Source organism: Chlamydotis macqueenii, chromosome 4, assembly GCF_036417535.1.
Source record: "Chlamydotis macqueenii isolate bChlMac1 chromosome 4, bChlMac1.mat, whole genome shotgun sequence".
Taxonomy (NCBI): Eukaryota; Metazoa; Chordata; class Aves; order Otidiformes; family Otididae; genus Chlamydotis; species Chlamydotis macqueenii.
Window position 1 is genome coordinate 36,560,678 of NC_141559.1, and position 22,884 is coordinate 36,583,561.

Below are 22,884 nucleotides of genomic sequence, written 5' to 3' on the forward strand. Positions count from 1 at the left end.
CCTTAGAATGCAGTGTCATTTCATGGTGTATCTCAGCAAGGGAGGAGTATCTCAAGGCAATAAATACACCCAGTCTCTAAGATTACTTTAAAATAAATTGAAATGTTTTGAAAATATTTACTTTGCAGTGATGGTCAACAAAATAACTTCTCTGATCCACAGAAATGTCTGTGCCCTAGTTCTTCTCTGTAGTAAAAGCATACCACATGTGTGACTGGGTGCTTTGGTTTGGGGATTTTGTCAGTGGAGAGTGGGTGGGGGGGAGGGTAGCTGGAATGCTTAGGTTTTCCTGACTGTCATTAATTTCTCTGCTTGGTTGTTATAATTCAGGGATCCTTTTTCCAATTCATTGCAAAACTGGTTTAAAAAAAATAAATGTTAGCCTTGTTCCCAGCCCACACCTAACAATTCTGTTGTCAATACTGTTTTAAGGATTTTAGATGGAGGGCCAGATCTGAGCCTATAATAAAAGCTCTTTCTCAGTCTTAAATACACCGTAGCTACTTGCTGCCCACCAAAATTTCAGGCTCCTCAACCCAACTCTTCCCAGTATCCACAACCCATCCTTTACATTTTGCTTTCCTGCCTGCTGAAACTGAGGAATCAACTTACCTGCTTCTGCTGAGGGAACTTTTTCTTTCTTCACTTACTTAGATCAAGAATCACACTTTTACTCGGGATGCATATACAGATCTTGAGAGTGCCTTCTTGTCTGTCTCCATAGAGTTGGAACCCAAGGTTTCCCTTGGATCTGAATAAATAGTTTCAAGAAGTTTCTTGCAGCCTCCCTTATTAGTGGGCCTGACGGCTCCAAAAGATCTCTATCTCTGTGCACACAGCTCAATTCCTGGTGACTCTCTCATTAACTGTGACTGCTGAGAGTTAGACGGAGCAGGTTTCAAGCTTCTACTTAAAAAAAAAAAAAAAACCAAAAAAAAAAAACCAAAAAAACCCCCAACAAACTAGACAGACAGGTGGGGCGATAATTCAATCTAGTGTGACAGTGGATCTGTGAAGCCTTGAAGACTCAAACCAGGGTACATTTTTTTGTGTTGCAGAATGATATTCCAAGAACATGTATGGGAATCAGTGTGGTACTTTTTCTAAAATGAAACTTTAAAATAAAGCACTGTAAATTGGTTTTCAACAAAGGCCTTCAGATATAAAGCATGCTACATCCTGCTAGGATAGTTACTGTAACATGATGCTAATCTGGTGCTTGGTAATGCATGCAGGTCCTCCAGACACAGCTGGATACCTTACTTGAAGGACAAGAAAGCATTAAAAGTTGCAGCAACTTTACGGCCCAAGCGCTCAACCACGGCACTGAAACTGAAGTTCTACTGGTAAAGAAGCAAATGAGCGACAAGCTGAATGAGCTGGCTGAGCGGGACTTCCCGTTGCAGCCACGTGAAAACGATCAGTTGGACTTCATAGTGGAAACAGAAGGCCTGAAGAAGTCAATTCACAATCTGGGTACAATTTTAACCACCAATGCTGTTGCCTCTGAGACAGTTGCCACAGGTGAGGGGCTGAGGCAGACGGTGATCGGACAGCCCATGTCCGTTACCATCACAACTAAGGACAAAGATGGAGAGCTCTGTAAATCTGGGAACGCTTACCTCACTGCTGAACTGAGCACACCTGACGGGAGCGTAGCTGATGGAGAAATACTTGACAATAAAAATGGCACTTATGAATTTTTGTATACTGTTCAGAAAGAAGGGGACTTCACTTTGTCACTGAGACTTTATGATCAACATATCAAGGGCAGCCCGTTCAAGCTTAAAGTGGTCAGATCAGCAGATGTGTCCCCTACCACTGAAGGGGTTAAGAGGCGTGTTAAATCTCCTGGCAGTGGTCATGTGAAGCAGAAAGCTGTGAAAAGACCTGCAAGCATGTACAGTACTGGCAAAAGAAAAGAGAATCCCATTGAAGATGATTTGATCTTCAGAGTAGGTAGGTGACTTCTCTGCTCCCTATTGACATACTTAAAAGTAGTTCAGGAAAACTGGATGAAAAAAGATCTAGAAGTTTTATTATTTTAAGGTTAAAGCTGTAAGTACAGCAACCTGGTAATACCTTTAGGCCTCTGGAGTTTTGTTCATATGTGGATTTTAAAAGCACATGCTTCAGAAATTCTGTTTGCAGCAAATATGTAATGGGAATTTGTGCTGAGAAATGCATACATTTGATTTGGGATAAAATATTTTACCACCTCTTCTGTACTCTATTGGGCATCATAAAATGAAACTATAATAAAATCAATGCTTCAGGTTAGATTAAATTGCTTCTTTAAAAAGTTGCATGGCAAGAAGGGAAGTAGGAGAACTCCTTCTCTAAAACTATTGCCCTAAAGGTTAATCTAACTAATTAACCTGGAACTATACATGCTAAATCCTGTGATCATATATAGTTATTTCGTTATGTCAGCATAGGACAAAATTATGATTTCCTTTATTTCTTTTTTCCCCCCAGTATCTAAACATGTTTTGTTCTTTATATAGTGTAATGTGATCTCTAAATCTGTGGACTTACAATGCTTGGTAAAATATATAATATAATTTACTGTGATTTTCTTTCAGGTCTTCTAATGTACTCTGTTTTTAAGCTATATAATAATAATTCATAATTTTGGAAGTCTGTATTAACTGTATTTATATAGTGTCTGCTTAGATAATTAGAAAATACATTTCACTTTGCACAAATAAATAAAAATCAAGTTAATTCTTAATATGTACAAGTCGGGATTTCAGCAGTACGTATTATCAAGTTTGACAGCCGGCCAGGTGGCCTTCCTTCCTTGTAGCAGAGAATGGATGGTGGTTAATCCCGGAGGATTTTTAAGTAATTCTGTTGAAAATTCATCTGGACACCATTTGTCAGTTGGTTAGCCCTGTCCATCTGATTTGTCATCTGTCAGTATTTCTAATAGATTCCTTGCGGTGATAAAGAGTACATGCAATAAAATGATGGTTTTATATCAGAATATGTATTCGGCAAGTGTGCTTTGCTTGCTGAATAGGGCACTACAATGTAAGCTTTGGATGGAGCTGCTCATAAAATGTTCATCCTTTCCCAGGTGGCCAGTGCATTTCCTTGTAAGATAAATGACCCCATAAATATAACATCCCAAAGCAGTTTTTACAGAGGCAATGATATCCAGCTTTATTGTCACTATGGTTCAGTTTGGTGGTGACTGCTGAGTCAAAAGTTACAAATACAATGTAATGTAGAACAGTTCTTACTGAAGTCGAGCCAGCCCTACTCAGCAGTAACCATGCTTTATTGTCCAAAGCTGGTAGGCGACCTGTGTTAAATTAGCCCCCAGACACAGCCCTTCCTCTGGCAGAAGGGTGTTCTTGCTGCAGAAGCTGTGGCTGTAGTCACTGCTGGCAGAGCCCCTGTTAGCAGTCGCATGGGGAGGGAAGCCCTTGCACAAGGCAGGCTGATCAGCCTCAGGCTTCCACTGGGGTGGAAAGGAACCTGGAGCTCTTCCCAAATGCAGGTTCACTGCTAGTACTGGTGAGAGAGTGGCAGAGGGTGTGTGTAAATGTAGCCTAGATCTTTTTTGGGACCTGTTTTGAGACAGGGTTACAGAAAACAGTTGAGAATAATGTCTGAACCCTGTCTAGAAAGAAAACATCTCTCTAATCTCTTCTGGAATGGTTGTGATGTTGTATGCTAGACATAGAAGGGGCCGGATAGACAGATTTGGGCAGAGAGTCTGTGGGTCTGTGGCAGGTAGGAGCAGGATGGGAAAGCCTGTGCAGGTATGGTGTGCCTGTGAGTAACAGGGGAGCTCTGTTACATGCTGTGGCTGACACCTTCACTGAATGCTAAGCCACCTTGTTCATGTATGTCAAGCATTAATTTGTCTCAGTGTGGAAATCATAGATCTAAATACTTTTTTCTTTTTTTTTTTAAAAAAAAAAGGAGTCCTGAAATTAATTTAAAACTGTTAATATTCTTATTACAAAGTTTTTGGTATGGATTAAAGTGATTTCAGCTTGTAATTTTTGGTTCTGTGTCCCTTGCTTCTAGGGAGCAGTTTCTAGCCTGACTGCCAAATAGTGGTATGGCTCTGGTTTGGATTTTGGTTGTGGTGTTTATTTTATTTTTTTAAACTATTCTCTCCAAGACACCATAAACTCTAGAAGTCTTAAATGTTTACCAAAAAGTGCAGTGCTCTTTCTTTTTGTTGTGATGCAATCATGACCATCTTCTTTATTTTGGAGTTCTGCCTCCTCCCCTTCTTCACCACTCTACCCCACCAAAAAAGAAGATAAAATAATTAGAACAAGAGCTATGTATGTCTCAGAGCTTTTGCTTGATGAAACCTCTCAAGAGAGTTCACATTTGGGATATATGGATTGCTGTTTCATTGAAAAACATAGCTGAGAGTAATACTTCATGCTATTATATGTTCAGTTCTCAGCTACTCATTCACAGAATGACCCTACATAGAGATGTCCCTATGGGCCTATGTGTGCGTCATCTGACAGGTCCCTTAAGCCATTGCAGCTGTCATGCTCTAGCTTTTTACACTCTTCCAAAATATGTGAAATTAATGAAGACAGGTAAAACTTCTGATATTTGCATAGGGATTGTCTTCACAGATTTAAGAGTTTGTTTCGCTTCAGTTTCAATTCACTTCAAAAAGTTAAGGTTTGGCTCATTTGTTGATGAGGTAATGTAAAACAGAGTTTACCACTGTTTGCCAACACAACTGTGTATCTCTATTTTGAACCCATTGTTGAATTCCTCTGATAGCCCTGGCCAAATCTGGATTTGTATTTAAATGGGGCAAGATAAATTTTGTATTTGGGCTGCCAGAAGCTCATACAGCTGTGTTGGAGAACCATATGGTAATATTCCTGTGGGCATCCAAGTATACGGAGTATGCTATTGTATATATGCTGATATAAGGGCTTTTGAGCACAAGTAAATTGATCAGCTCCTAGCAGGAGAGTGTTCTTGTTCTAATATTAACAGAGATAGCATTAATACAACATTAGTACAGTTATGTGCTTTTGTTCACAGGGAATTGTGCGTTGTATCTTCTGCCAATTCCATGTTATTCATGGCATTTAAAATGGCATGTGGTTCTATTCAGACATTTTAAGGTGACTGCACATTAATATGTTTGTGTAATCATTATTTACAGGAACAGAGTTTTGCTTCCTCCCCTTCTCTCTCAATAATTTATATCCTCAGCCTTTAAAAAAATTATTTTAAATGGGCACAGTCTCTAAGAGTGTGTCCATGCAGTATCTGTGTAGCATGTACTTAGTTTATACAGATGCAAACAAGAATGTGCTTATGACACTCAGAAAATAATTGTTGCCTAATGGTTTTTGCTACCTCTACAAATGGTAGGAAGTGCTAAAGTGAGAGGGAAGGCTCTTTTCCGTTACCCTGCTTTTGTGCCTTAGGCCCGCGCTGAGCAGAGGTGAATAGTGGTGAGGGTTGTTCACATTGTCAGCCACTTCCACCTTCCCTGGTAGATCTCTCCCACGTCCTCCAAAGGAGAGTTAAGAGCCATGGGTGACATCAGTTAGCTGCTCCACCCAGGATCCCATCTTGTGCTCTAGCTCTGCCATGCTGTGCCGTATGCCTTGGTATTTTTTCTCTTCTGGCACTTTTCATGACTGAGTTCTTTGACATCGTTTAGCAGTAGTGGTGCTATCTCCCACTTCAACTGCTTTTTCTGTTCATGTATTTATACTTGGGATTGGCATCAGGTACAGCCAGATGGAGAGTTGGCTCTCTGCTAGAAAGTTCAATTTTCCTTTTCCTTAGACTGTGTTTAGTTGTCTGTTCAGTCACATAACTGAGCATCTTAGTTTAGCTGGTACATTCAATGTGTGTTTCACTCTTATTTAAAAAAAAAAAAAAAAGAAAAAAAAAAGAAAAAAGTGCTTTTAGCAGTACCTTCTGTCAACGTGCAGGTGCAGATGTCTTCTGGTCTGTTATCAATGCTGAAAGCAAATAGAAGCCTTACTGTGAATTTACCTCATGTGAAAACTGGTGAACAAGACCTCTGTAATAATAGCTTTAGTGCAGTTGTTCTCTACCTTTCCAGCAAAGTCCTGTCCTGGCCAAATTACAGTGTCGCTGAGGGCATTGGAGAAGGCAGGCATGTGTATGTGTAGTTGTTCCATGTAGTCCAGAAGTATGATACATGAAAAGCAGAGGCCCCTCTGACACACTTTAATCAGTTGTTCTTTATTCTTTATTTCAGAACTCTGGAACAAACCAATTAATTAGTAGTATGAAATAGCGGGATGTTTTCTGTACAGAATTTATATTTCTGTAGAAATAGGAAAGCCTAATAATGGGGAAATATAATTTTATTTTCCAATTTATTAGGAAGGCTTGTTGTGAACTCGTTACAGGTTTGTGATGGCCAGTGTGACAGACTTACATGGAATAGTTTTGCAGTCATACCTGTGTTGGATGGAAGCTGAAGAACTCTGATGTCACATTGCTGGCAAAATCCCCAGCGTGGGTCTGATGTCCTGACAACAGAGACCTGGTCTTAGTTCAGCTCATGTCATTCGGGCTTTTGCTGCTGTACCAGCAAAGAACTGCTTTTGAGGTGCCCCTACCCCTAGGATTTGTGCATACCTAGCTGTGGCAGCAGGGCCTCTGCTGCACAAGCAAGGCTTGTTGGTGGTCTTGGCCAAGCTTTTAGGGACAGATGCTGTGTGAAGCAAATTAATACAAATCAGCCCAAACTTCACTACCAACAGTGTGTGGGAGTATCTGCCAGAGTTCCTATTGAATTATTCATTCCTATTTAAAGGTTACAAACATTGTGAGCCTTCATCCAACAGACTGATTGATTTTAAAACTTAGATTTGCATGGGAACTTGGATTAGGAACTCTGGCATTTATTCTACAATAAGCGCATAGCTTGTTAACAATCTGATTCAGTGCAGTTTTACTATGGAGCCTTTTGTGTTTTAGCTGTATCTATTACGAGAGAGGGCATCACATCCTCATAATGTGTAAGGTTTGACTAAATATCTTTTGGTGCTCTAAGTTAAAAGGAAACAAAGCTAGGGACAAAAGAACAACTCCTTGACACCTGTCTATGCCATATGTATGTAGAGCTTTCCATGCTGTTTAGTTTTATCCTTTTTTTTCAGTACCACGTAGAAAACAGTCCAAGAAGTATTTGAAGTGTATAGACAGGAAAGAAGGGGTGCTTACACAACAGGTTATGGCTACTTGCAACCTCTAAAGTCTCTCCATTAATCTGTAATCCTTCTACAGGGGTTTTTGTCTCTCTGAATCCATTCCTTTCCTGCTGGGGGCAGTGACATGGTTTTTCTTTGTGTTTTAGGAAGCTGGTAAATCTAGGTTAGCAAGCAGAGAGGTTATTATTCATATAGTAAAAAAAACCCTTCTAGTACTATGATCATCAAAAATGTACATTGTACAGCAGGTTTGTCCAGGTGCCCAGCATTTATAGAGCAGATTCTTATTGCAGTTACATGATGTAGTCTTTAACATCGCCTGTGATGTTAATGAGATTTTCCATTCCCCCCCCCCTTTTTGATGAGACTTAATCTGGCCTGTATTTTGCAAGAGTAAAAGATTGAAATTATGAACCATTTTATGTGTGCTAGATTGTCTTGAGCTGAAAATGGATGCTGTTTCCTTGAAAACATATCTTCAAAGCTAAATTAATTGGTTTGTGCAGACTATGCTCAGTAATACCAGAAGGAATTAGGGCTAAGGCAAATCTGATTGTTTACTTACAGAACTGTATACAAAGATGGCATGAAAGGAGCTATTCCACAGGCCACAGATTTGCTTCCTAATAAGTGTCTTTGGCCTGCCTTTTGAAAACTGTCCTGTACTCTCCAAATCCCAAGCAGCTTGGGAAGAAGCTGCAGTAAAATGTCTGTCTTTTCCTCCTTTGTGCCCTGCAGTAGCTCAGAACAGGAGCGGGGTAAGGCTGGGCAGACAGGCACAAAAGATGCAGGCTTTCATCTCCAAACCAGGCTGCTTGGGAAACGCTGGGTTGAGAATCCCACAACCATCCTTTGGTCCCAGTGTGCATTTGAAATGTTGGTGCCTCCCTAGGCTAAGGAATGATGGGTGATTGCCCATGACTGGGAGAACAGAAGAAAAAGCATAGGTTGCCTTGATACAGAGGGGTGGGATCTTGCAGTGAAAGAGTTGCTGAAGACTTTCTCAGAAAGGTATGTTTATAAGGCAGGAATCTCTGCTTCTGGGGAGGAGCTATCACCCTTTGGTATTAGAGACTCAGTTGAAGGAGCCTGTTTTTCCAGAGTGCTGACATACTTTACTACAAGCATTTCCCTCATCGTCTGAGCTGCTGCCACTGCCTGTGCTTGGGTTCAGATCTTTGTTGGCACAGTGAATTATTCAAATCAGAATGTTCAAAGTTATCTGTTTTCCTCTTGAACTAAGTTAGGAAATAAGCTGTGTTTCATTGACATCAGCTTTCTTCAGATAAATCCGTCCCACTGCAGACAGGACTGTAGAGAGGCCTTTGTGCAAATCAGGACATATATAATGGGCTTAACAGCTGCAAAGTGCTATGTACAAGGACGTTGCATGGAGCTGAATTTCATCTGCACACTGTGCTAATAAATTGGTATTTCTAAAACTTACTGTGAAATGTGACTATGGGATTCCTGGGTAATTTCTTCTATTTTTCCTTTGATTTATGTTTACAAGGTCCCACTGAAGAACACTGGGTAACTCTTTATATAGGTCTCTCGTATCTTTAAAAATGAAATTCCTTGACTTTCCAGAACATTTTTTCTAAGGGGAAAGAGCATACATTCCATAAAGTTTGTGCTAGTTGGTTCCAGATGCTTTAGGTTACGCCTCCTCTTTTCTAACAAATGTTTTCCCTTTACTCTCAGTAGTAAAAGGAATGTTTCTCCCTTTTCATCCATTCTCTCTGGCTAAAAGGCAAGAAGGAAACTTATCATTAGCATATGGTGGAAGAAAATTACTGCATGCATCCCTCAGGCACTGCTCATTAAAAGAATACACAGAAATGGCTCAAGTGTGGGTAATGTAATTGATGTGTAACTCACCATTCCCTGGATATGTGCTTTCCCCTTGCAGTACAAAAATTGAGAGGTATTTGCCTTGTTCAGAGGATAGAGCATATGGAGTTCAATTAAAAAAAAAAAGCCTTGAAACAAAGGCACACGCTCACAGCAGCAGTGCAGAGGAATTAAATGTTACTTGTTAGCCAGTGACAGTAAATCTGCATCCTACAGCCATCACCACAGCAGAAAGAAGGGTCATTAAGAGCATGCACATCCCTAATGAAACCTAAATACAAGTCGGAGCTAATATGTATGTCTTATGTTGGGCATCACAGACAGAACAGTTTTAATCACTGAGCTCCAGGATATTTTTGACTGACTAAAATAAAATACAAGTTTTTCAGTTAAAACTATATATTGAAACCAATTAACGTCTGATACGCAGCCAATGAATGCTTGTAAAAATACTTCACCAGGAAAAACAGCACTGCATCCAAGTCTTGGAAAGAACAGCTTATAGAGTCTTTTTTGTTTCAAAATTTGTTCATTTATTATGAATAACCCTGGGGTCCAAGACTGTAATTGCATTCTTGTCTAAAGACCCTTGAGCCTCCTCTACAAACAAAGCAGGCATTTGGATACTGTTCTTGTGCTCCAGGTGTGATTTGGACCAGCCACTTCAAGGCTGACCTTTTAAAGATACCAGTTTGCTGTATGACTCTCCTCAGAATATCTCAAACCAAGCATATAAGTAATGAGGCACCTAAACGTAATGAACTTCTGTGAAAATTTGATATTTAACAGCTCCTTATCCTCTTAAGCCACTGAGGAAAGGACTTGGAGTTCTATGTAAATCACTATTGCATTTGTCCTGGATAAAAATGGGACCTCTCTGTGTGTATACTGCTTTATTAGAACAACTGAAGGTCTTTGCAGAAGCATTCAGTCTCCAGGTGTTCGTCTTCATTGGCCCACATGTCCCAATCATTCAAAACCGGTTCTTTATCTGTGTTTCCCTTCTAAGAGAATTTTTAAAGCCTATGGCTGAAAACTGTGTGTGAGTGAACAGGAAACTTCCCTCTCTTCCAGTGTCCCATCCAAAGTGATCGCCGATATGTTTTATCTCAACTTTGTGACTTCACTGAGGAGATTTAGCTGATTGTACTAAAACCCTGTCATCTGTCCAGGTTCTTATCTTAGTCTCTGTCTGTGTGTTCCCACAGTACTGCCCCTTTCACTGCTTTCTCAATTGAATAAAAATCCACAGTTTAAAAAGTCAGTCACTTATGAAAAAAACATTTTACTTGTTGCCTCACGCAAGAGGCAAATTGTGAACACTTTGATTTATAAAGGCCAATGAGGTAAGTACGTTGATGAAATCTTAAATGGCACGCATGCCAAAGAGTAAGAACAATCCCTTCTCGTACTTAGAATTGTGGATCTGTTACTGAGATGTTTTTTTTTTTCAAGTTGTAGCAGTGATAAGAACTCTTAAAAATAGAAATCTATACATCAAGGATGTAGTAAATGCATATGCTGGCATTTAGGTCCTAACTGATTAGTCCTGTCTAACCTGATTTCCTACATGCTTTGTGTTCAATTTTAGGCACCAAAGGAAGAAACAAAGGGGAATTTACAAATCTTCAAGGAGTAGCTGCATCTACAAATGGAAAAATATTAATAGCAGACAGTAACAACCAGTGTGTGCAGGTATGAGGATATGCTACTTCCAGTATTTTTCTTTTTCTCCCTGCCCCACTACCTCTGCTTTCTTTGTACTTCAAGAAAGACATATATTGTACAATTCAGCAGATACAGAAAATACAGAGGAAGCTCAGCTTGTTTATCATCCATTATCATTCCATCTTGTTGACCTGCAGCTATCTTTTTCAGATCTACACCTTATCTAGTATGTATATCAGAGTTTATTTCCTTACGATGTTTGGCAATGAATGAAGAAAACAAGCAGCGCAATAATCTGGAAAAAGGCCTTTTTGTAAATATTGTTTTACATTGTAAATTTATTGTTCAGTGTTTCCAAGTATGAATCTAGGGCAAGATGCCACAAATATAGTTTTTTAAGCAAATACAAATACAAAAATAAACACGTAGATGTCATTTGCAAATGGCTTTTAATCTACTTAATTGACTTTTCTTTCTGATATCATGATCAAATCTTTTCTGTGCTAGCACTCCTGACACCCATGATTTCTTGGCTTCTGTAACCTGTGTGAAAATCAAGCTCTGTTTTTTCTTTTGGTTGCCATGTATCTTTTTTACCATTAATGATTTGTCATCACTCTTCAGGCTGCCCATGTGTTAGCAATGAACAAGGCAGCAGTGTGTGGCTTGTTCTTCAGTATGTGAGAACCAGCAAGCCGCATGCAGTAAGAACTCATTTCCAGGCCATTTCAAAGAGACAGAGTCAAATATTCATCATCACTCTCACGCTTCGTAATTTGCAGCCACTTCAGAGGATCTTCAGCATCTAATTACCTGGCTTGGGGACACAAGCAGAGGATTGAATTTTTCCTGGCTAAAGCATCTCTCAGGAAATGGCGTAGTACTTCTCTCTAAGTCAAATAATTTGATTTTGAAATTCTCCTTTAGCTTCTTTTCCTATCTTTTCTACAGACTTAGTGTTTGACTGTGGCCAATTCACTCAGTGCCTCAGTTTCCTCATTTCTAATATGGGAATAATACTACTTTCTTCCAGCTGAGAGGGACATTGTGAAGCTTAATACCCTAATTTTTGTAAAGTACTTTGATATCACTGAAGAAACAGTGCAATGTAAGTGCAGAGAACTGCCTTCTTTTGAAATTAGGGTCTAGGTGGAAACCTTTCTTAAATCAGGCATATCACTTTCAAATACGGACTGTGTAGAAGTGCTTCATGTTCCTCTCTTCCTGACTATAGTGTTCCTTAGTGACTTGCTAAAATCTAAGCTCCAATAAATAGATGATGTTATTATGCAGTCTTAATTTTAAAATGAATGTTTTTTGTTACAGATATTTTCCAATGATGGTCAGTTCAAAAGCCGTTTTGGCATACGAGGAAGGTCTCCCGGCCAGCTGCAGCGGCCAACAGGAGTGGCTGTGCATCCCAGTGGTGACATCATTATTGCAGATTATGATAACAAATGGGTTAGCATATTCTCATCAGACGGAAAATTTAAGGTATGAGTTACCACGTGAACCCCCCTGAGATTTCTCCATCTTGCAAAGGAATGCAAAGTAATGTTTGGGGTTTTTTTTTTGTCAAGAAACTACATAGTTTGGTTGTAACTTAGTCCAAATTCCATTGTTGTGATGTGGAAACCCATGATACAGCCGTGCTGTATAGTTGATAGGAAGAGGTCACAGCTGCAATGCTGATGTTATAGCAAATAGAGGCGATAGGTTCCATGTTACAGTTCTGCGTACTGAGTGCTTGGATGCCTTTTGGTAACTTATAGTCAAGGATAGCTAATGTAATCAAGTCTAGTTTGACTAGTTCAACAACCTTCATATCATTAGTATTCTGATTATACAGAAAAGTGTGTGCATAGATGTATATAGACACAGACAGACATAAAAACTTATGAGGAGGACATGATGCTCTTCAGTGATATATGGAGGAGAAAAATAAGGTGGGCAGATTGATGATGGCTTCCTCTATTTACTCCATACGTATCGGCAAATCAGGTGTGTAATTCATTTATGATCCTGTTGGTAATAAATGCAAGGGAGGGCAACCTAGGATGTTGCTCCAGTGCTACAGCATGGATAGGAGTGTTTTAGGTGGGGTGATGTGCACTGGAAAAACTGAAAGGCAGTAATAATATCTTAGAATCAGTTGTTCTGGGAAAAGCACACCTCTTAGTTTCATAGCAACTCTGGTCCCTTTAATAGGAGTAAAATAAGAAGGCAGCTATAAACTACACTGATGCTTACCAACTTGCAGTATTTATTTTGCTGGGGTTTAAGCGCAATTCCAGAGAGAAGTAAGGTTGCTTCCATTTGGTGCTGTTCTCTGAATGTGTGCTACAGAGTCTGGCGATGCATGCTAGAAATAGCCACCTATGGCAGAGGTTAGCAGTACACACTGTTCAGTGAGATAAAGGACCTGCAGGGAAATTTCTCCCGTAGTTACTTAGTTCTGTAGTCCTACATTGGAGAGAAATTGCGTGTTTGGCTAATTTTCTGGCAGCCTGATGACCAAAAAGCTCAGGTGTTGAGTTGCTCACGTGTATACCAAGGAATGACCTTCCTTTGAGTAGTCTTTGGCAAATGTTATAGCAAATATTCAGTTGTGCTTGCATAGCCCTCCATTACCTCTATCTGGGAAACGCACATGTATGCTTTAGAAGTATCCAGATCCTGTGTAGACCTGAAGATAAAATAAAACAATACTAATATGCAAGGCAAGTGTTAAACAAATACAAATTTCCTGGATTTGCAGCATATGTGATTTTACTTGTCAAGTAGTTTTGAAAATGTACAGCTACACAGGAAAAGCTTGTTTTTGGCTGAAGGCCTTGAATGAAATGAAGACGCCAAAACAAAACCAAAGAAAGATGTAATTTAGTTAAGAATCCAAATATTCTGAGTAAACTAAGCATATTTTAAATAATTATTAATATTTTTAACGTGAACTGGCTTGATCTGGACACAAAGCATGGAGAGCTTGTCTTCCTACCTTCTCAAGACATGCTGTAAATCCAGCATTTGGGATGATGTCAGCTCTGGAGAAAAAAGCCATGGCTCTGGAGGAGCCAAGACCGTATGTGCTGTACACTACTAGCAGGGAGACAGGTATTGAAAAAAATGAATTAGTAAGGTAGTTCCTCTGACATGGAGCCTAGCTTTGGTTTTAGTCAATGTTTTTGTTGGATTGCAAGAGCTATGTAAAGTTGGCAATGTTTGTGTGGTTAATGCATCAGACTTTATAGTTCTTGGGAGTAGACTGGTTCAATGAGAGATGAAACATCAATGATATAAAATATTATTTACAGATTGAATGTAACAGGCTGTATTTATGAGAGAAAAATACGTGAACGTTTGTAGAAGCATTTTATGCCTGCCCTCCATATATAATCACATAGTTGAAGCACAGGATATGGATATAACAGATCTAGCCTGTGGGAAGCTGGGCAAAGTCTTATAATTTCTTGTGTGTTGGCAGTGGTCTTACTCAAGGCTGCAAAACTTCCATAATGCAGAGGTGGACAAATCCTAATCTAAGGTTACACCAAAACAGGAGTCTCTTAAAATGAAAGGCCATATTAGCCTGTGAACGATAAAGCCTTAGATGGGCTCTTATGAATTGGGGCTTCTGTTTTCTGGCTATGTCATGGGTCTCACAGGTGACTAGTGATCTTCCATTTCACTTCCCGGTGCTTTATTTTCCTCATCTATAGAAGTCAGATAACAGTGCTGGCTTCCTCTGTAAATTACTCTGAAATTACTTAAGAAAACTCTTAGAGAAGCTATATTGTTAAGCTAAGGAGAGAACATGTGCGGAAGCAGCAGTATCACCTTCTGCGCCACTGGTGGTGTTCAAACCTAGTGAAGGAACTGAGAACAGTACCAAGAGAATGATTCTCGGTACTCTGAGGAGAGAATGACTTTCTTTCTAGTCTTGAAGAGTTGTACCTAAGATAGCTTACCAGCCAAACAGGGCTGCAAGTCAAGATCAAATTTGGATGAGTGCAAAAAGATAAAAGGAAACATTTTATCCGTCAGACTTATTTTTTTCTTTTCTCATTAGAAGAATTAATAAGGGAGCTGCTTGGAGCTGGTTGCATGTTCAGATAGGAATACTTCTGTGGAGCCTGGTTAAATAGTCACAATTGAATTAAGGCACCCACATGAATGATAAATCCATTTATTGTGCGACATTACAATGTGTGATGAAGCTGTATCTCCTTATTAGGGAGGTTCTCAAACACAGACATATGTCGAAAGTTTGTAAATTAATTCCTGACAATTGTGAAACTTTCAGACAGCAACAAGATTGGTGGAGTTAAACTTAAAGCGCAAACGCGCCTAATTCTACAGTGGAAAAGTCTTTATAAATTTTTAGATAGACTAGCTGATTTTTCTACCTCTAGGAATATCCCACAATAGAATATTTTCCACCCAACTTTATAAACACATATTTGAAAACCAGTCTAAATTCATAAGAGCCTATAAAATAAGGGACATAATGTCCTTGACTGAATTCAATTAAACACATTATTTGTATTAAGGGTTCAGATGATTCATTAGACTTTATTCATTTCTAATGGCAGAAAAGTCTGAAAATACTTCCATTCATACACTGGCTGGGTTTCATAATGTTCTGTTCTAAATAATCAAACCTATAATTCTAAGAAACCTTCTGAAATAAAAATATACAAAGCATATGTTCAACTAGACCCAGTGATGTGTCATCAGCATATTTTGATCTAAACTGGAAACAGAGATTTTCTGTAAAAAGCACTGCAAACTCTATCTGGGCATAATTTATTGCTGCCTGCAAATTATATTTTAAATCCTAACCCAGGAATAGTGATTTATATTACTCTCCTCAGCACTGAGTGCCCATTAATGTAGTATGGGAGTTATTAATTTTTTTTCATATGTATTTATATGGGCAGGAAGACACTGTACTTATGAGTCTGAGTCATTTTTCCATAGGAATCCTGGAAAGATGGTAAGGAGGTAGTGCAACACATGAGCAGACAAACATACAGGCATCCTAGAGGAAAGAAGGGCATATGGTTTAATCACCCCAAAGGAAATAAATCTACTGATTTGCATTTGGTTATGTTTTTGCTGCATTGTTGTTATGTGAACCTGAATACATTTTATATGTCTACTCATATCTTTCCCCTGGTGAACACAGTCATTTTAAATAGTTTTCCCTGGGGATATTTTTGCGTTATTTGATTAGGTGTTCTTTTCCTAAATATTGGGCAATTTATAAGAGCATATGTACCTGCATGTAAAACAGACATACGATCATTGCATGTTGACTAAGCATAGTCTTGAAGCTGCAAGATTTACTCTCTGGAGTTTTCTTTATTTGAGACCGAAAGAGGTTGTGTAGTGGTGACTTTGCACCAGACAGCCTCAGGGAATCTAGACAGCTTTATTTTGGCATGGCTCCTATTTTTACCTGCAACCCCACCCATGTGAGTGTACCGTGAAATAGTAGGAGCATGGGGCTTACTGATGGTAGTCAATTGAGCTCCTTCACATACTAACATGGTTGTTTGCTTTGAAAACATTAGGGAATTGAGAGAAATTAGTTAGGTAATGAATCTTCTCCATGTCCAGCTTGGTAATTAGTCGCAGATGAACAGAGCTTCAGCTGTTCCTCGCCACTTGCAAGAGGGAGGGGAGAGGGGCAGAGAAGTCAGAAGCATTGCTTGTTCTAGGTGGTGATCTATCCCACCCTGCAAAGGCAGTGAGGTGAAAAAATGGTCTTGTTTCATAAAGGCGATGAATATCTTAGTTTCTGTTTCATTTAAATTCCTATGGAAATAGGAATCTCCACCAAAGAGATAGACCTTAGTTTCTAGAATGTCTCTCTTGCATATTACTACAAGATCTGAAAGTTCTGGGATCCATAGTTTTGACACAGCCTGCTCGGTGGATTGCCTATCCAGCACAGTATAGAGGCTGGCAGGAGACCAGACTTGGATAACTGCTTCCAAATCTGTCCATCATTAAAAAAACATATTAAAAAAAAAAAGTTTTTAAAAAACCTAAACAAACCCAACAACAACAAAAAAATCAGAAAGCAAGTTGCTGCATTCCAACAACAACTCCCCTCAAACAATTAGGTGGTAATTTTATAGCCTTTTTTTAACTGAAGGGTCAAAAGTCAACTGATTTTTATGTAGATTAAACCTGTTTCTAGAATCTCTGCCTAAAAAAAAAAGAGCAGAATGGTGAAAAATGTGAAATGAGTTGCGAGGTGATCCTAGAATCTTCTTGAGTATATGCCAAGGTAGCTCATGAGTTTTTTGAAGGCTTTGCCTCAATTTCTGCTTGCTCTGGGCTGGATGGGATGCTGTTGCTGAGATCTCCTTTTTGGTCATACTAAATAATGCTTCTAACATATTCTGATCTATTTTGTCAGCTCTGTAGTTTTTCCAAATAATTCACTGTGTGTGAGATCCACCTCATCTCCACTAAAGGTTTTTCCATTGATACAATATGGAATATTGTATACAGTTCTCCTGCTGTTGCTGATTATCCTGGCAGATGTTTTTGTTAGTCATAAGGCCTATTTAAAATGATGGAAATAATTTTATTTACCTAAGACAGGAGCAAGCTTTGATTTGTTTAGTGTTTCAAAGATTACTTTATTTGCTGTTTGGCAGCACCATCCTATCTCCTTTGCAGGTTTCAGCTGACACTTCATGTGTCTAAGCAGCAAGTGAAGCAATCTCACATTGATCTGGTGGAAGATACAGAGGTTAGCCTGAGCTTTAGCTCTGCTCAAATTCTTTCCAAGAGCCCTCAGAAGCTGCATGGTGTCTTATTCACCCAAGAAAAGCAACAGAGGACATCATAGCCCACGTCCCACCCACGTCTGATGCTCCCAAGAGCGAGCTCTGACTGCTTTGATGTAGCAGGCTGTGGTAAAGCTGTTTCCCCATCCGTAACCAGGTGGTTGTTGGACTAGGGGATAGTACGCAACAGGAGGCAGAAGTCCTTTATGCCTATCTGCCTGTCCTACTGGTACACTAGTGCTGGCTGTACAGCCATTTGTGATGGTTTCTGAGATGCTGTAGTTTATCAAGACACAAATCTGATGATTGTGTTTCTCATGAGTTGTGTATTTAGATTCAGTTGCTGAGGTGGCAGATTTTCCACTCTAGAAAGGACATACAGAAAGCAGTCTTTATTTTCAGCTGAAGAAAAAAAATCTGAAGTATACAGTAAGAGTTGATAAAAACAATCTCTTCTCTCTGGGAAACTTTTGATGACAAAGTGTTTTGCTATCCCGCTGGGGGCCTGTAATACAATCTTTGAATTGTACTAACTTATTTCTATCATGCCAACATATTTTCCTGTTTTATGTTTTCCCTTTTAGGCCAAAATCGGGTCTGGGAAGCTCATGGGCCCTAAAGGTGTTTCTGTGGATCGTAATGGACACATCATTGTAGTGGACAATAAAGCATGCTGTGTTTTCATCTTCCAGCCAAATGGGAAAATAGTCACCAGGTTTGGTAGTCGAGGAAATGGTGACAAGCAGTTTGCAGGTACACTTGATGGTAATATGTAAATCCCCTTTTCTTGCCTCTTCTGCTCACATTTGCATGATGTTTGAGCATGTTGAAGACGCTATATCCTACTTGTTTTTCCTGGGGTGGAAAGGTTCTGCTAAGCATACAGCTCCTATTCACTTCACTGCATTTGTTTAATTGGTCAGGAAGACTGCAACATATGTTCTGCACATGTAGCTGTAACCAGATTGTGCCTGGAAGCATTTCAGATCAGTGACCCAAGAAAGACTGATCTTAACTAGCATTTTATAAATGCTTTGTAGTGCCCACACTCAGCTGTTCATGACAGTCAACTCAAACACCATGCTTTGTGTTTCCAACGATCAGGTACACATTAACTAATGTCCTAAGCGGTATCTTCCCATTAGAAAAATGAGTGTAATGAGATAGTGTTAAGATTGAGATCAGGAAGACACACTTATGCAAACAGAAAATGCCAGTTTGGGGAAATTGCCACTTATGTTCAACTGACTGTTTGCACATGGTGTCTTTCAATTAGAACATGCAATTAAGTTTTTTAAAAAAGGGATATATTTTGAGTGAATAGCTGTTCTTTCAGAATTTGAAATGAAGATACCAAATGACATATGCAGGTCATTTTGCAGGTGTTGGGTCACTCTGAATAAGCTGTTATAGAATGGCCTGATGTGCCGACTGGTTCACAGCACAAGAAAGAACTGGCATCAGTGGTATAACTGCTTTTATCTTACTTGAGATCTCTTGCAATGTCTTACGGCACAAGTGCCATATATATAATTTACAAGAGCTTTGGCTCCAACACAGCTAAAGTGTCACCAAAATTTTCTGAGTATGTCCAATTTCTTTCATTTTAAAATTTGTAAGAATACCTCTGGAAAATAAGCATGCAATACTCCATAACAGTGCATTTGAGAAATGCATCCACTCTTCTTGGTGGCAGGCTACATAAAACAGGTGAATTGTCATTACTTGAAGCTTTTCAGTGTAAAGGTTTTCATCCTTTTAATAGTTTTCACTCATGTACGGTGAAAATTGAAACTGAGTTCTGATTTGTTTAATAACTGAAAATAGCACAAAATATTTTGCTTCAAGTACTTGCCTGTTTTCAAGCTACTGTTTGTTTTTTATTCAAGTTTTACACAAAGTAAAGCAAACAGTGTACTTTTTTCCCTGATACTGTTCTTCTAAGTAACTTTCATATTTATTCTAAAACTTATTTGCTCAAATGCTTGTAAGAAGTGAGCACACAAAGCATAGAAGATTTTAATTAATGAACATTTTTGAGAACTATTTTCAGTCCATACACAACTTTATGCCTAAGCACTAAATATTTTGTCTTGTATATAAGCACATAAATATCTACATAGTCATATATGAGAGAGGAAGGAAGGAACAATGCTTACTGATAACACTAGCTGAGAACTGGTTGAACAATAAATTATTTGTGTTTACAAAAAGGCATGCTGAGCTTTTTAAAACATTAAATGAAATTGCTTTTAATTTGAAATGGATATTCCTAATTTGACTATTATTGCTCAGAAGCCAAATACAATATTCTGTCACGCTGAATATTTTTTTTTTAATTTAAGCTAACTTTTTGTTTTAGTGGTGGTATTATTTTTATTACTTTTTTTTTTTCTTCCTCTGCATTGCAGGTCCTCATTTTGCAGCTGTGAACAGCAACAATGAAATAATCGTTACAGATTTTCATAACCATTCTGTCAAGGTACTGTCAATTAATGGCAACTTGGAAAGCTTTTTATTTGATCATGGTGCTTTCTTGGGGAAAATAAAGTATTGTTAAAAACAAAGAGATGATACTCTATATGTATGAGGTCTGATATAAGGACTGCACATTTAGAGACCTTTGCATGTAATGCATTGTTTAATGGAGATACAATCCGTTGCCTTTGGTCTCTAATTGAATCTCTAATTCAATTGCTTAAACGTAAGTTGTACCTGAGATAAATAATATCAACTTAGTTATTTTTATTAGCTCTCTGCCAAACCTGTAATTTGCCCTTTGTTCTTTCCTATTTTAAGTAAGTCTGGTAACTGCTTTTGAATTTCCCAGTAAAATCTTCCCACATTTCTAGTTGAATAAAATTATAAAAAAGTAAAGATACCTGACAATCTTTAATTCCATACCTGTAAGCTCTGAGATTACTGGATCCATTTACAACCCAGTACTAACACAAACCATCACTACCTCCTGCACTGGGCAGAACTGGCCACTGATCCTTACACCCATCGGAAGTCCTGACTCATGGCCTGTTAAACAGTCATGGTAAGGTAGGGTGGTATATTTGTTTCTGCCAATAATAAACAAAAACAAGGATACATATTGAGATGTCATGTGGTGGAAAAATGTGTATGAAGGAGCTACAGGCCATTTCAGAAATGACTCACCTCTGCGTGTCTGTTTTCAGGCTGTGACATTCCTTTTCACTCACTTCCCGTGCTCTTTTTCCCTCCCTCTCAACATCCAGCAGCAGGTGGACACGGGCAGCAGAACACTGCCCTACCTACTGTTCTCAGCCTGTGGGCACCTGTCTCATGCACCAGTGAAAGCCCTAGGATTTCACCCAATGGCTGCCTGATCTGATTGAACACAAAGATAAACCCTCAATCAGTTCTTCAGTGTTCATAACTGGAATGATAAATCTTATCTGTTGACCTATTGAATTAGGAAATCACTGTCTGAGCATAGACGCCCTCATGTCCTGAGTGGTGTCTCCAGCTTTTGAATAGCGGCCTTACTCTTGTATCATTTTGGAATTAGAGAGGAAGTAGCAACTCATCTGGTTTGGATTACAACAAAGAAACCAAGACTGCTGCAGGAGCCCTAAAGCAGATTGTTTACGTGATTTAGCAGCAGGAGGCCTATGACTCCATAAATTACCCCTCCACCAGCAGGGCTTACCATGGTAACAAGAATGCCTGGAGATAGTTAACAACGAGGGCAAACTAAAATGAAAAAAAGCAAGTGAAGAGATGTAAGAAGTGTGGCATCTTGGTCAATTTTTAATTATTGCATTCGTAATGAGAACAGAGTGTTCCCGTCTGTCTCTGGTGTGACTCAACGGGATAAAAATGTTATTTATTACAATTTGGTACTAACTGGAAAAGATTCTTATTTTTGTAGTGTTCTCTAAATTGGTACAGATAATTGCTGACGCTTTGGAGAGTAATTTATAATCTGGATGATGCTGTTACCTTTTGTTAGATGGCGAAGAAAGAGCAAAGAGTAAATTTTGTTTTAAACAATAAATAAATTTATAAATAAATAATTCCCTCTTAGGAGTCCCAAAGCCTCTTCCTGCCATCAATGTCTTGAATTAAACATCCTCACTCAGCAACATTATCCTCCTTCCCCCTTTAACCTTCAAGCGCGTTCCTTTCTTCAGGCATCTTCCACGGAAAATCCTACTCAATGTAGGCTACTCTCTCTCTCGGTCACTCACCATCCCCATTTTAACCGAGGGAGAGAGCAACACATCTTTGCCTGCATGTTTTCTTATTAGTTGACTTTTTTATTCTTTTCTGAGGCACCAACTTGGTACTTCATTAATTTCCTCTCCAAATGCTTTTTCTCTCTTCTCCCTGGGTATTCAAGAATAGGATGATTTCCTCACATCTTCCCCTTCTTAGCACTTCAGTGGTGCACTTGGCACTTGTCAGGTCTTTGCATTTTCTTCTGCAAGCCACAGCTGCTCTCTAAGAATGCTGTTTGGCCTAGTGGCACAGCTGGGTCTGGGTCCAAGATGGACCAAAATAAATAGAGATGGTACTATGTAAATGGCACATGCTGTATCTCACGTGGTCCCACTGGTGCCTCCAGGTCACTCACCGAACAGTCAGTGCTTCTTAATTCAAGATGCATAAGCTGCAGAGGAGTTCCTGGGACGCTGCACCTCTGTATCTGAGATGAATCTGATCTTCTCTTCTTAAGAGAAGGGAAATAATGTATGGTGTAATTGAGCTGGAGGGAGAGATGGGCACCTTTTCTTCCATCTTCAGAGTGTCTGTGTGTTTCTGTAGGGGTGGGTGTGTTCCTGGCAACTCTTCAAGTCCTAGTTTTGTTAACAGGTAGACTGGTAGTAGTAGATGACTGATATTTGATATGATGCCATAGTCACGTTTTTGTTTTAACCCATATAGGTATTTAACCAGGAGGGAGAATTCATACTGAAGTTTGGATCAAATGGAGAAGGAAACGGACAATTTAATGCACCAACTGGAGTAGCTGTAGATTCTAATGGAAATATTATCGTAGCAGATTGGGGAAACAGCCGAATACAGGTAGAGATTTGTATATTTCAAAGGTGCTTGATTAGGAAAACTAATGGTTTGATTACTCTGGCCACTGAAGTTTTCAGACTTCCCAAGAAACAGGATACCAGCATTAGAAGTGATGTGGTTTCTAAGACAGCCTTTTACATGCCTCATTGCTGGTCTGTCCACTTTTAGAAGTGGTGGTGTCAGACTGTGGACTTTCCAGTGTGACTGCTAGCAACTTTGATGGTTACTGAGGCCAAGGCTCTTGTCTCCAAGTGGTTCCCCAAAAGTTATTTGATGACCTAGGAGACTTACAAGCA

General features: G+C 39.2%; 1 protein-coding gene across 8 annotated transcripts in view; it reads left to right on the top strand.

Moving 5' to 3' along the window:
- The window catches only part of TRIM2 (tripartite motif containing 2), a 90,561-nt gene that overhangs the window by 62,490 nt on the left and 5,187 nt on the right, over nt 1–22,884 (top strand). For all 8 annotated transcript variants that reach the window (XM_086746110.1, XM_086746111.1, XM_086746109.1 and 5 more), the window contains 6 exons: nt 1,236–1,959; nt 10,651–10,754; nt 12,054–12,221; nt 18,115–18,283; nt 19,942–20,012; nt 22,448–22,588. In XM_086746110.1, the coding sequence (XP_086602236.1) occupies nt 1,236–1,959; nt 10,651–10,754; nt 12,054–12,221; nt 18,115–18,283; nt 19,942–20,012; nt 22,448–22,588 (1,377 nt within the window). The remainder of the gene's footprint in view (nt 1–1,235; nt 1,960–10,650; nt 10,755–12,053; nt 12,222–18,114; nt 18,284–19,941; nt 20,013–22,447; nt 22,589–22,884) is intronic.